Source organism: Callithrix jacchus, chromosome 8 (genome assembly GCF_049354715.1).
Source record: "Callithrix jacchus isolate 240 chromosome 8, calJac240_pri, whole genome shotgun sequence".
NCBI lineage: Eukaryota > Metazoa > Chordata > Mammalia > Primates > Cebidae > Callithrix > Callithrix jacchus.
The window spans coordinates 39994886-40009245 of NC_133509.1; the positions used below are offsets into that span (position 1 = coordinate 39994886).

At 39.3% G+C, this 14360-nt stretch overlaps 1 protein-coding gene across 6 annotated transcripts in view; it reads right to left on the reverse strand.

The window, feature by feature from the left end:
• Nucleotides 1-525: 525 nt before the first annotated feature.
• The window catches only part of MYO5A (myosin VA), a 228577-nt gene continuing 214742 nt past the window's right edge, over nt 526-14360 (reverse strand). For all 6 annotated transcript variants that reach the window (XM_035259680.3, XM_054239661.2, XM_035259676.3 and 3 more), the window contains 4 exons: nt 12215-12497; nt 9926-10100; nt 7368-7448; nt 526-7089 (listed from right to left, as the gene is read on the reverse strand). In XM_035259680.3, the coding sequence (XP_035115571.2) occupies nt 6937-7089; nt 7368-7448; nt 9926-10100; nt 12215-12497 (692 nt within the window). In that variant the 3' untranslated portion in view covers nt 526-6936. The remainder of the gene's footprint in view (nt 7090-7367; nt 7449-9925; nt 10101-12214; nt 12498-14360) is intronic.

The window sequence follows — 14360 nt, forward strand, 5'->3', positions numbered from 1 at the left end:
TAATGATACTCATTTCTCCTTATCGTAAATAAAGATGAGACTAATTCTATCACAGATCTGAAAAACTGCTCTGTTTCCCTACACAAAAAAGCACATCTGCATACTTCTTTGATCTATGTCCTATGCCAAAAAATGTCTACTCTCCCACTATACTAAAAATAGAACTTTTGACACAAATGACATTCTCAATTTTTTGAAACTCTAAGTAGGTTACTTATATCAAATTCCCCTTGGTTATGGCTATTTCTCTGTCAGAGAATTTCAGTATATTTAAGCATGACTTCCCTTTGAAGAAAAGACACTACCTTTTCCTCAACTGTTTTTGTTTGCTTGTTTAAGTGTTTGGCAATTCTCCAAGTTGTCCAGTATGGGAGGGGAACTCGTCAACTTTTAAATTTCCAAGACTTCTTAGAACCTTCTCATGGGGAGACGTTGTATTTAAATTCACCAGTGTTCAGGAAAACAATTTGTTTTGTTGTTTTAAAACATGCAGTGGATTTATTTATAAGACATTGACAAAAAGTCTTTATATCTATATCTTTATTTAAACAAGTTTCTATAATAGCTAGGAGAAAACAGCATTAATGACACACATGTACTAAGCACAACATTGGACAACTACAAATTTAGAGCATAAATGTAATTCTGATACTGTTTTGGTTTTTATCTTAGCACTAGGTATATCTAGTGAAAAACCCATGTTTCAAAGGCTTTTGTTGATATGAGGTGAATTATTAACTTATTTTTAAAAATTGCATGTGAGATATGCTGGAATGGGGTCTAGAGTCTAGAGTCAGTTGATAATGCCTTTCGTGTCTCAGTATTTTTGCTTCCTTTTTAATGGGTAATGTTTCACCTAAGAACTTGCAAAAAATTGTATCAAAATTTTCTATGCAGATCAAAGTAGAATTCCTTTTCCAGACCCAATAAGAAAAAATATTTGAAAACTGAAATGTTCAATTTCCTTATAGTTAAAAGACTTGTCCACTTCATAGTAAATTAATAAAGTTAATAATTAAAATAAAATATGTTCAATGGCATGAGCTCTCTGCACAACACTGATGGAGCAATTTAAATCTTCCAAAGACACAAAAAAGTCAATTTTACTGCAGGATCCCACAAAAATACATAACTAGGAATCATAAATTACAACATATGTATCCACATTTAAAGAAAAAATTCACCATTTGTTTGGAAAAAATAATGGCTCAAATGACTTAGGGAGCCTGAAATGTGGGCTAAAATTTTATAACATATAGTAACAATAAGATATTTGAAACTGTTGACTCTGAAAAATACATAAAAATATACTGACCTGCCAAGCATTAAATTACATATACCAGTTTCAACTAAAAAACATTTTTCTTTCAAATATTTCAAGCATTACAATACTGAAGTAATGTTAGTCATATGAATCCAATAACACCCATTAAGTTACACTAATGAACATTTTAGATAGACCAAATTACAAATAAAAAAAGTATAAAAAGCATTTTGGAAGATATTTTACATAGTATTTTTCAGTTCCTGATCTATTGAGAAATCTACTGTAATTCAGGTTGGTTTATTTAATTTAGGGTAATACAATGGATGAGAATGTATAGCACACTTTCCTGTTTTTACTCAACCTTTTATAGTACAGGGTTCTTAAAAAACTTTGAAAAGAATGCCCACAAAATGTTTGAGTTCCACCCTTTACCTTTAGTGACAAAAGGTTAGTAGAAAGCAAGACATTTAAGTATTACCAAGAATCTAACCTACTTCCAAAATTTCTTCCATATACATTTTCTTACTTGTGACACAGAGTCCCACTAATTCAGCAGCATTCTCTAAGCGGCCTCTCACTGGCTCTGAGACTGTCGCTGGCCCACAGTTCTCATTCCCACTTGGAAAGGAAAGAGGAGAAAGTACAGGAGGAGGGTCATGCAGGGCCACACCCAGTCAAAACTCACAAAACCTCAATCTGCTTCCCTTCCAGGCAAGATATCCTTTACAGAAGAAAACTGGAGAACTTAAGGCAGCTCTAGAAGGGAAGGGAGCAAGGGTTAAGGCGGCCCTCACAGCACAGCCTGAGAACAAATTACAATGCATTCATCCATGAACAGAGGCCATGGCGATACAGAACCTCTTCAACGCGCATGCACATGGCACCCCTCCTAGCACCGTCAACACCTGAGCACGGCATGCACACGCTGCAGTGCTCCCACAGACACTGACTTGTATATGGCCTGTCCTGTGAACAGCCCTCAGAAGGTACCCAGTGGCTTGGGCTCCCTGTGCTGAGGACCTAAACTGGGAAGGTGGCCTGTGGCTGTAGGCCTGTACAGGCTGCAAAGCTCACCTGGTAGTAGGGACACTGATGGTTGTGTGGAGAGTAAATCCTCTTAACTTCAGAGAGGCTTTTGCTGCTTCCTGTCTTTTTGGTTGAGACAGCCTGCTGCCAACTAATCTCCAAACACAGAGTATTGCACCCTCCCAGAGAGCACTGATTCATGACAAAAGTCAAGCCTAGTTATAGCAAGTAACTATGACAAAAAAGAAAACCACTTGGCACTGAGCACTTGGTCTCCTTAAAACAAGTAACTTGGTACTCAGCACTTGCTCAGTTACCACATGCCAGCTGCCAACTCTGATAAAAAAAATCACCCTTTGTTGGCCTGGGGCATTCCACAGGTACCAAGAGGGCAGTAGCATGACCTCACAATGTTTTTAAATTCTCCTGACTCACAGGTGCCCACGCCACTGCTCTGTATGGGAAAGCAGGATGGCTGGAGGGCTGTGTGACATCAGGCAAGTCACTGCCCCATCTCTATTCCCAAGCTATCATTGGCAAATGATTGTAGAAGCGACCCCATCCACCGTCCATGCTGCTGTGAGGATGAAACGAGGTAACAGAGGAAAGTGCTGCAGGAAATCATATCTGGACCCACGTATTGTTTCTGCACTACTTTCAGCAGGATGCACTAGTTTTGGCTCTGTTTTATCATAAGCAGCTGACATTACCCAGAGGATCCGTGATTATGCCTGCTGAGGAACTCTATGAATTGGAGACACTATGTGAGTGTGTGTGTGTGTGAGAGAGAGAGAGAGAGAGAGAGACAGACAGAGAGCATTGTGTGAGGACTTCTAGGATGGTGGCAGGTGCCCATTTTCCTAGGGTTACCAGGAAAGTAATTTCTCACAACAATCACACGCTGAAATTCTAATAATATTTTCATAGCCTCCTCTAATATGTAGCTGTAACCCTACTAAAAGATTTGATCTATATTACACATAACTACTCACCCAGAAAAAGCCAACTCTAAACTATCCATTGAAATGAAGAAATAACAGCGCAAACCATCCAAACTGACACTAATCCCCAAATCTCTGTCAGTTGGTTTTGGAATATGTTTTTGTGCTTCTGCACCTGATGAAAGAAGCATCAGGTATGTGGACATTTTTTAAGCTTCCAAAGGAATTAGAAGCTACACTTTGTGGATTTTATCCCATATTTATCTTCCCTCCTTTTAGAGTTACTCTCAGGCAGATTAAAGCCTTAACCTGAGAAAAGCTGCAAGGGAAATTACTTTTAATTTTTCAGCTTCAAGTTGTAAGGGTGTGAGGTGAGTCTGTATATAGTAAGGTGAGTGGGGAGGGGATTACTGAGACAAAAAACTGTTGTGACTTTTAAGATCTCTTCCTTTCAATTCCCATTGTGTGTCACAGAGGAATTAAGAAAAAGTCAAGGACTGGTCTTCTAAAGGAATGTATTGCAGAGAAGTGAGAACAACAAGAACTGTGCGAAGATTGGGCTGATGGTAAGCACCAGGAAGGCCAGCAGGGGCAACTGAAGACTGACTCCATCTACCTGCCATCGGTGCACAAACAGCAGGCAATAGGATAGATGATTAAGTTGAGGGAAGGGGAAGAATGGATGAGTAAGTGAAAGGCTGGCGGGGTGTGTCTGAAGCTGAGTAAGAAAGTGTAGATGACAGAAAGAAAGGACCTCAGAGAAAGCAGTCCTCAATCTGGCCCAAAGATCCCCATAGTTGGCAGAATCTTCCTGTACCTTCAAGAAAATGGTATACAGAGTCATTTACTGGGCCCTGGGGTTCCCCGGTTACAAGGTATTCTTTCGAATGACTAAAAATCTCCAGGCCACCAAGAGAGGTTAATTCGGACCCCCATCTGAGGCTCTCAGTAGACCTGGGAGGAAGTTGGAGTCCTGGAGTAGCAGAACCTTTGTACCACCATCACTGGACAGGAGAAACTGCCAGGGGTGGAGTGGGAACTCTGGCTCTAGCACTTGACAGGAGAAAGACCGGAGTTGGGAGAGAGAGGCTCACACCAGAGCCTTTCCTTCATGATGCTTCAGTACATGAGCTGTCTGAGTAACAAAAAGGGCTGCATGGCAGTGACAGCTACAGTGTGACCTGGAAGACCTGAGAAGATTCAGGGTGCACGTGAGTCGTGCTACATAGGATGAAGCTGGGGGAGGTCTGGGTGCATTTCCAGGGCCGAGGTGGACAGCCTGTACCACGGTTGCATTTTCTTAGCAACTTCGCAACTTACAGCCTATCAATGCTGTTAGATTCTGATCCATTCGGTACAAACCAAATGGCTATGACTTAATTGTGCATTGAAAACCACATTGACAACCAGGAAAAACTGAGAGAATCTAATGCAATTGGTAGTGTTTCTGGTTGGTATTGCAAATAAATAAATGCATTCAAATTGAGTAAAGCAGTACATGATGTAATAAAAATTATTTAAACCAATTATAATACAAATATAGTAGGACCTTCTTAAAGCATGTCCACGAATCATGTACATTTAAGAAAGGCTACGGCTACACAAACTTGTGATTTTACATTTGATTAATCCTAAGGAATTGACAGGCACTACACACTGGTCTTTCCACCAGAGAATGAACTTACTGAGTAACTGCAGTTTTTTTCTCTAGATTCTAAGAGCTGAGAAGAAAGAATTTTAAATGTGGAAGAGACGTTAAGAACCAGTGTCCAACTCTCTTATTTTATAAACAAGAAGACTGAGGCCCAGGTAAGTTAACAGACAGTATTTTCTTTTAATAACAATCTTTATCACTGATATGAAGCTATTTGACTTCCATAAATATTGCACATATTTTAATAAGATTTGTCATTTTTATAGACCATCTAACAGTTAAATTATATAATCTATGATTGTAATTCAGAACCAGAGTTTCTAATGAAAACTAATAATTTGCTTTTGTGCAACCTGAAGGATTTATTGTATAAGATTTCTAAGAAAAATGGTGAATATGTTTAACTATAATTTCAGAATGAAAACTTAAAGAATCTGGGTCTTAATGAACCAAATCTTCTGTAAAATTCAATGATCTTCTACTTCCTATATAAGTCTTCTTAAAGTATTTCTAATATGATGCTTTTAAAAGTATCTAGTGGCATCTGAGAACACTTATAGAAGTTGCAAAGTCTTAAAAAACTGAATCATAATGAAATATTTATTATATACCTTCTTTTCTTTTGCATAATCAAAATTTCAAGACCTGAATCATTAACATTCTGACAATTCTTTCTAGATAATGAGATTAACTCTTTTATTTTTTTGTCTTTTTCTGAGGCAGAGTCTTGCTCTGTCACCCCAGGTGGAGTGCATTGGTGTGATCTCACTGCAACCTCTGCTTCCCAGGTTCAACTGATTCTCGTGCCTCAGCCTCCCGAGTAGCTGGGATTACAGGCACATGCCACTATGCCTGGCTAATTTTTGTATTTTTAGTAGAGACGGGATTTCGCCATGTTGGCCAGGCTGGTCTCTAACTCCTGACCTCAAGTGATCCACCCACCTCGGCCTCCCAAAGTGCTGGGATTAAAGGCATGAGCCACTGCGCCCAGCTGAGATTAATTCTTAACAAATTAACAAGAGAGAAAATCTGTCAAGGTTGAAAATACGCACTTTACGAATCAGATCTGTTCAGACTTATTAAAAATAAGTCACTTCACAGAACACTGTACCCTGATGCAATATCCACCCAAGGAAAATTAGTGAGCACATCAATGTAATACATCCTGAATAAATAATGACATCAACAATAGCCACTTTGTCTAATCCTACCCCTAAATGTCAAGCGTTTTGTCATATTATTAAATGACTTTCCAGTGTCTATTACTTGTGCAGGTGAATCTGTAGGTATTTGCATATAATCCAGTTAAAACTGTGATCTGACTGAATTGTAAACAGTTGATAAGAGAAGCTTATTGTTGTAGGGCCTAATATCACTTACATTTTAAGAAGACAGCATATAGCAGCAATTTAAAATGCTCAGTAAACTACAGTACAAACGGACATCTATGCTATTTAGCAAACCAACATTCCTTTAATATCTCTATATCATAGTGACATAAATAAGGAAGTTACTTGACCAATTACCTATTGCCAGTTTATTTCTTTGATCCAGTTTGACAATATCAACATAACTGATTACTAAACTGATATGATACGTACTCAATGGAGACTTTCTCCTGTTTAGTGCAGAGGAGGTTCTTCGATGCCTTCCTAACAGCTCACCTATAGAAGTTATGCTTTTTATACCATTCAAATGCAGTGCTGAAGATTTAAAATAAATGCTGCCAGCCAAAGACACATTTTTCTCCTCCTTTCCTTCCTCCCTTCCTCCCTCCCTTCCTTCCTTCCATCATTCACCTGTGTGTAAACTCAGGGTACCTAGTTGGTCAAGGATGAGTGTTGCTATGAAGATAACACAGCACGAAAGAGCCTATCTTTTTTTCCAAGGTGATGAAAGTATTCTAGGAAGATTTCCAGTTAGTGACTTCTCATTGGGAGATAATCAGTACTTTCTCTTCAAAAACGTATTTTCAATAGCTCACTGGAAATAATGGGTTCTTACTTCAGGCAAGAAATGTATTGTCAATGTTTGCCTGGACATCACTTTCAGACCCGTGAAATGAAGCCCAGGCCGAGGCTGGCTGGAATCTGGATGGTTTCTAGTGCGAGGGAAGATGGGTTGAAAGGAAAGGTGACAGGAAAGATGTGTTTAGCATCCATGAGCAGCTGGGGAGAGTCTTTCCTGTCTCGTAAACGCATCTGAGAAGATTAAGGAAAAAAAACAATGAACAGAGCATCAGTTCTTTGAACCTAAAAGATTTTTTTCTACTAAAATTTCTACCCTCAAATTCTCAACCAATGAAGAATGTTTATCTTTGTTTTAAACTCACTTCATTTTCCCAATAAAGTATTATCAAAAAAGTTAGTGCATTATAAAATAAGATAATAAAAGATAACACATTATCCTTCAATAAATTACAAAATGTCCATTCAAAAGACTGTGTTGCTGAATCAAAGAAAAAGATGGGAGCTCTTACCTGTATAGTACGAATGAATGATACAGAGACTCTTTCTTCAAACTCATTAACTGGGGTATACAAATTCAATACTTTGACAATCTGTGAGAAATGAAATGATCAAAGTTTTTGGCATATCAGTACACACTGGGTACCTAAATCTGAAAAACTGAAAGGATCTGTGGGTACAGATTTCAGTTCTACTCAGGGATGGACTGGAACCATAAGGAAGGAGAAGCTGGTCTGCTCATTTTCCTTTGTTATTTGAATTTTTACAAGAGACTGTATCAAGGTAATATTTGTGTAATAATGTAAGAAGCCGTATATATTTAGAATAATATTCAAACAGCGTAAGAGAATAAAACATGAAAAATAAATGTCCCCACTCCCATCCTTCCAGTCTCCCAAAGTGGCAATTGTTAACTAAGCACTGAACCTTCTAGCTGCTGTACATATTCTAGTTCACATTATTTTTATTCAAATGGGATTTCTTCCATTAATACCATTCTTCAACTTGTTTTCACCATAAAAAGTTAGCTATATTAATATAATTATCTCTTTTGAATGTTTTTAATCATATTTTTATAAAACATCATAAATAACATGAATAACAAAAGCCCCTAAAGAAATTACCAATTACTTAGAGAGTATGAAGTTATTTTTCAAAAAGTCCAATATTTCTTTTGTAAAATGGTCATGTCTATTTAAAATAAATAGACTTTTCTAATTAAAGTAAATCATTGTCTATATAAAGTAGATATTTCCATTTTCAAGGTATTGTCTAAACCTATGCTGTCTAATACAATAGTAGTCACTAGCCACAGGTGGCTATTTAAATAAAACAAAATGAAAATAATAGTTGAATACAGGACAGTACTGATCTATAGGAAAATAAAGGACCAGAGAGAGATGAATTAGAAAGTGGGCATGTTTATCAGGTATGTGGGTGACAAAGTGAATCAGGGATCAGTCCCTCAGAGGCAAGTATTTTAATTTTAAAAAGTAGAACCACTTTGTTAACTAACATTTGCTAAATAAATAAATTGTATGTCTGCCTCACTCTGTGAAATAATGCTTAAAGTATATTTAAGGATTAAAGTATATTCTTTAGAAGTTGAATGACAGACAAGTTCTATAAAGTTGGGCTTCCTCCAGTGTATCTTACTTTCCACACTTGAAGAAACTGGGAGGAAATCTCAAGACCACTGTTCAGTAGGATAGTTCTGCTTTATTTTTAGCAGATAACTTATGCAAATATGAATTCAACATTAAGAATTCAACATTAAGAAACTACAGGCCAGGCGTGGTGGCTCAAGCCTGTAGTCCCAGCACTTTGGGAGGCTGAGGCGGGTGGATCATGAGGTCAAGAGATCAAGACCATCCTGGTCAACATGGTGAAACCCCGTCTCTACTAAAAATACAAAAAATTAGCTGGGCATGGTGGCGCATGCCTGTAGTCCCAGCTACTCAGGAGGCTGAGGCAGGAGAATTGCCCGAGCCCAGGAGGCGGAGGTTGTGGTGAGCCGAGATCGCGCCATTGCACTCCAGCCTGGGTAACAAGAGCGAAACTCCGTCTCAAAAAAAAAAAAAAAAGAAACTACAAATCTTGATTTTGATAATCTACTGAGCTCTTGTTTGTTTGTTTTTCTGAGATGGAGTCTTGCTCTGTCACCCAGGCTGGAATGTAGTGGCACAATCTTGGCTCACTGCAACCTCTGCCTCCAGGGTTCAAGCCATTCTCCTGCATCAGCCTCCCAAGTAGCTGCCACCATACCAGGCTAATTTTTGTATTTTTGTAGAGATGGGGTTTAACTATGTTGGCCAGGCTGGTCTTGAACTCCTGACCTCAAGTGATCTGCCTGCCTTGTCCTTCCAAAGTGCTGGAATTACATGTGTGAGCCACCATACCTGGCCTACTGATTGAATTTTAATTGTATTGGGCAAAACTGAAAATTTCATATGTTATTGGACATATGATAAACATTAAGAAAGTCTTCCTTTAGATATCTTACTATATAATTTGCTAGAGTCTCTATGTTAGAGTCACCTGGATACAACTCTGTCTTCCCTACTAAACTGTAAGCTCCTTGAAGGCAGAAATTTTTCCTTATTTATTGAAGCATCTTCACCAGCAGTATATATGGTGCCTTCAGATGGAGATTCAATTACACTTGTTGAAGTAACAACTATCTGTCTTTAAAAACAAAGTGATTATTTGATAATCCATGCAATTATCAAATAATATGGAAAGCTATTTTATGAAATATAAGCTGCATAGACTGTATACTCCATGAGAGCAGAGACTTTGCTTTGTCTATGTATCCCAGTGCCTTCAATGTTATATAGAACACTGTAAGCACTCAATAAATACTTGCTGAATACTGAACACTCTAATTAGCACTGAAATGCATTAATTTCTGACAAAATCTCCTTGCTTTAAGATCAGTACAGACATATTTTCTTGGACACAGATGAAGGCAGCTCAGAGATAAAAGCAATAAGTAGAAAACTTTTTTACTTCCCTAAAAATCATCTTGGAGGAAAGTTAAATTATTTCATAACAGAGAGAATTGCTCTACCTGGGCAGTAGTTAAAGCATTGCACATAGAACAAATGGCTTCTGCATCATCATCTGTTTTCTTTTTCACTTGCAAAAGTTGAGCAGCCTGAATGAGAGGTTCCAGGGTTTCTTTAGCCCCACTGTTCATCAGATTCTTGTCACGCAGCCATTCTTCCAGTTGACTGACATTGTACCTATGAAAAAAAAAAAAAGAGATACAGAGAATGCAAATTTGCTGAATATTGTCAAAAATGTCTTAATTTTGGTGTGTGGCCTTGTCAGGATTTCTGTTAAAATGACAGGCAGTATTTTTGTTCAATTTTCTTAAATCTCATCAGCTGTGTTTAAAAATTTATTATAGTCATGAGGATTATAATCATCGTTATATAAGATTAAATGACAAGACAATGTAATTCTCTTTACTGGAAGATGGATATGAAGTCATTATGGCAAACGTTATTAGACTTGCTAATAAACAAAACAGAATACTTAATGTAGCTCTGCCAGAAAACACTTTGTAGCTTCTCTCACAATTTCAGAGGTGGGTTACTGTTGCAGGATGAGACTTGATAATCCTTGAAGTACTTTCTCTTAAGGCTAACTCCAAATCAGGTAACTGAATAACTAGAAGCCCCAACATATACTTGTGCTCAGATTTTAAGGGAAGAGCCTAGGAGATGAAGACAGTGGCCTAAGAAAGCTGCAGGATGAAGGAAGAGAGAGGCAACGGAGGGCGCTTGGAAGAGACAAGGACTCCAAATGGGGACAGAGACAAACTACAAAGACACTGAGATTCACAAAATAGCCAACCAAGTGGCAGTGGTCCTAAGACTAAATTCATTGGACACACAGTCAGCACTTAGCAACCAGGCAAATAGGATCCAACATAATATATGACAGGTGGCTCCACATTCCACGTAGAGCTTATGGAGAAATATGTTCTACTATCTGAGAGGAAGGCATTATTGTCTTTAAATTCACCACAATTCAGTATGAGTCAGGATGGAAAATTTGAGGAGAACATTAATCCTGAGATTGAGTACCTACTAAAATTTTCATAGGAGAAATCATTTTTCCCACCTCTTGGTGAATATTCTAGCTGTTTTAAAATAAAAAATTTGTGACCAGGCGTGGTAGCTCATGTCTGTAATCCCAGCACTTTGGGACGCTGAGGCAGGTGGATCAGCTGAGGTCAGGAGTTCGAGACCACCCTGGCCAACATGGTAAAACCCTGTCTCTACTAAAAATACAAAAATTAGCCAGGTGTGGTGGTACATGCCTGTAATCCCAGCTACTCAGGAGGCTAAGGCAGGAGAATCTCTTGAACCTAGAGGCAGAGGTTTCAGTGAGCTGAGATTGTGCCGTTGCACTCCAGCCTGGGCAACAAGAGCAAAACTCTGTCTCAAAAATAAATAAATAAATAAATATTAAAAAATAAAAAAATTTGCAAAAGAATGAATTATATTATAATAATGAAGTTATGCTAAGGAGTATTGGGCATAAACTGAAATGTAGCTTTTCTTTTTTTTTTTTTTTTTTTTGAGACGGAGCTTTCACTCTTGTTACCCAGGCTGGAGTGCAGTGGTGCGATCTCGGCTCGGCTCACTGCAACCTCGCCTCCTGGATTCAGGCAATTCTCCTGCCTCAGCCTCCTGAGTAGCTGGGATTACAGGCATGCGCCACCATGCCCAGCTAATTTTTTGTATTTTAGTAGAGATGGAGTTTCACCATGTTGACCAGGATGGTCTCAATCTCTTGACCTTGGGATCCACCTGCCTTGGCCTCCCAAAGTATTGGGATTACAGGCGTGAGCCACCGCGCCCGGCCCAAATGTAGCTTTTCTTAAATACAGAGGGAGGATTTTTTAAGAATTAGTAAAATATCTATTACACCTGTTCTTTTTACCATAGGTACGAAAAGGTATCTTTCCAAAAATATATTTCTAAGAGCAATCAAACATTAGAAATCTTCATTATAATTAAAACACACATGAGGAGAGGAAGCAGCTATCTCATCTTTGTGTATTTTTGCATCATCTCTTTACTTCCCCAAAAAAGCAAGCGTCACAGTGGAGTAGGGTTTCCTATCAAGAATGTGAAGAACCTGTTGGCAGGGTACAGACAGGAGATCTAGAGAAATCCAGCCAGACAAGGGAAAGTAGCTCCGTGCCAGTTCTTCTCTTGCTGCTTGGCTGCATGGCCCCAGACATCAGGTGCAAAGACCAAAAACAAGTCATTAGTTCTCCACAACCCTGGCAGGCCAGCCTGGCAGCAAAAAGAAGCTGTCATAAGTGTTGTTATTTGCTCACCTGATCTGCATGCCTTTACTCCAGGAGCACATGTCCTTCCGCAGGAGTAGGTTGTTCAGGGTGATGGCCCCCACAATATAGAACATCTGCTTGACCACCTGCTTGATCAGTTCAGGGTCCATGCCATGCTGACACATGACTGAGTGGAAGGAGTTGAGCTGCCGGAGGATGGAGTCCAGCGTGTAGGTGCCCTCGTCGGCAATACTGGAGGTTCGCTTTCTCAGCCCTGTGGGCTTCACCCCGGACACACCCTGAATTGTTTCATGTTCCAGCATGCCTGAGACTGCAGGAGTATTTCAGTTGTTAGAGGTGAAGATGTGGAAGGAAATCTTTCATGTGCACATAACCATATGCACAAACACACACACATTCAACTTTGGAAAACTGGCCGAGGTGGGTGGATCACTGGCAGCCAGAAGTTCAAGACTAGCCTGGCCAACATAAGGAAACCCTCATCTCTATTAAAAGTACAAAAATTAGCGAGGTGTGATGGTATGCACATGTAATCCCAGCTACTCAGGAGACTGAGGGAGGACAATCACTTGAACCTTGGAGGCAAAGGCTGCTGTGAGCTGATATCGCACCACTGAGCTCCAGGCTGGGTGACAGAGTGAGACTTCATCTCAAAAAAAAAAAGAAAAAAGAAAAAAGAAGATCTGGGTGCCAAAATAGTGGGAAAAGGAACTTCACTACAAAAGGGCTTCTGGATTTTAAACTTTACTGAAGGAATAATAATTTCTTATTTATTTATTTTGAGACAGAGTCTTGCTATGTCACCAGGCTGGAGTGCAGTGGTGTGATCTCGGCTCACTGCAACCTCCACCTCCCGGGTTTAAGTGATTCTCCTGTCTCAGCATCCTGAGTAGCTGGGACCACAGGTGAACGCCACCACACCCAGCTAATTTTTGTATTTTTAGTAGAAACAGGGTTTCACCATGTTGGCCAGGATGAGGAATAATTCTTAAATGCAGAAATTTACTATGAATTTAAGTAAACTTAATGGTGTATTTTCTAAAATAAGAAGTGTAAGAAGCAGTAGAATCTTGTGATAGCACAATGGTGTGTGTCTTGGGTGGGTTTTTGAGAGATGTAGGTAGCAGTCAGGGTTAAGATAAGCATTCTCCATGTTATCTGAGCCTCAGAGGCAAAAACAGTAAGAAAGGCAGGGCACTGATAATCATCAGTGGGAACCAGAACCACAACCAGAAGATGTGGGAGAGAGGAGTAGTATGGGGCTGGAGAGCTGGGCCCTTTCTTATTCTGGGCTTCCCACAATAGCAGTGAGACCTTGGGCTGACCTCAGTATCCCAGGATTCATCTTCTTACCTGTGGCCCTGCTGCTTCCCTGTTGTGCTCTCTTAGCATTCAGCTTATGCTTCCCCTAGAATGTTTCTGAGATGTCCACTCCCTGACTGGGAGCCCCCTGAGAGCAAAGGCCACATCTGGTTCATCTTGCTTCTTAACTGTGCTAAACACAGATTCCCTAGAACTGGTACATTTGTTGTTGCTGTTAAATGACTGGGAGAAGAGGGTAATGATTTAGAGTGGGGCTTCTTCAAGGCAAATTTCTTATTTAGCCAATAGAAACAGGCAAAGCAAAAGAAAGATTGGCTGAAGGTGACCTTCTAGGTATCTGTGTTACCTCCTACATTTTAGCCAGCCTAGGGTGCTTTAAATTCATGACCTTTTAAGGGATAACTGAAGAAAACACTGCCATCTCCCATGGCTTCCTCAACTTTTTATGTCTCAAATAGCTAGTTAACTATGGCCTATGAAAGCAAAGGAAACACTATGAGCCCATAGAAGGGAAATGAAGTTGTGGAAAATGAAAGGATGAGGAAAGAAAGTGTAGCCAGAAGTGGCCTTAAGAGCCTGCTGATAATTTGCTGGAAGATAATAGTGTTTGGTAACTGAAAACAGTTTTTTAAAATTCATGGATTAAACTGTATTTAAATATTAAGGAAGGAAACCAGGTATTACTGTTTCAGTCTTGTGGAAGGAGTGATTTTGATGCATCCCAGTCAATTATGGCTGGGTTTCTGGGATTCCTCAGCTAGGTTTAGCCCTGTATCTTACTACTTTATGCTCCTCATATGAATACCTGCCTTGAAACATGTGCAACTGGTGGCTACTTATTGATCAGCAT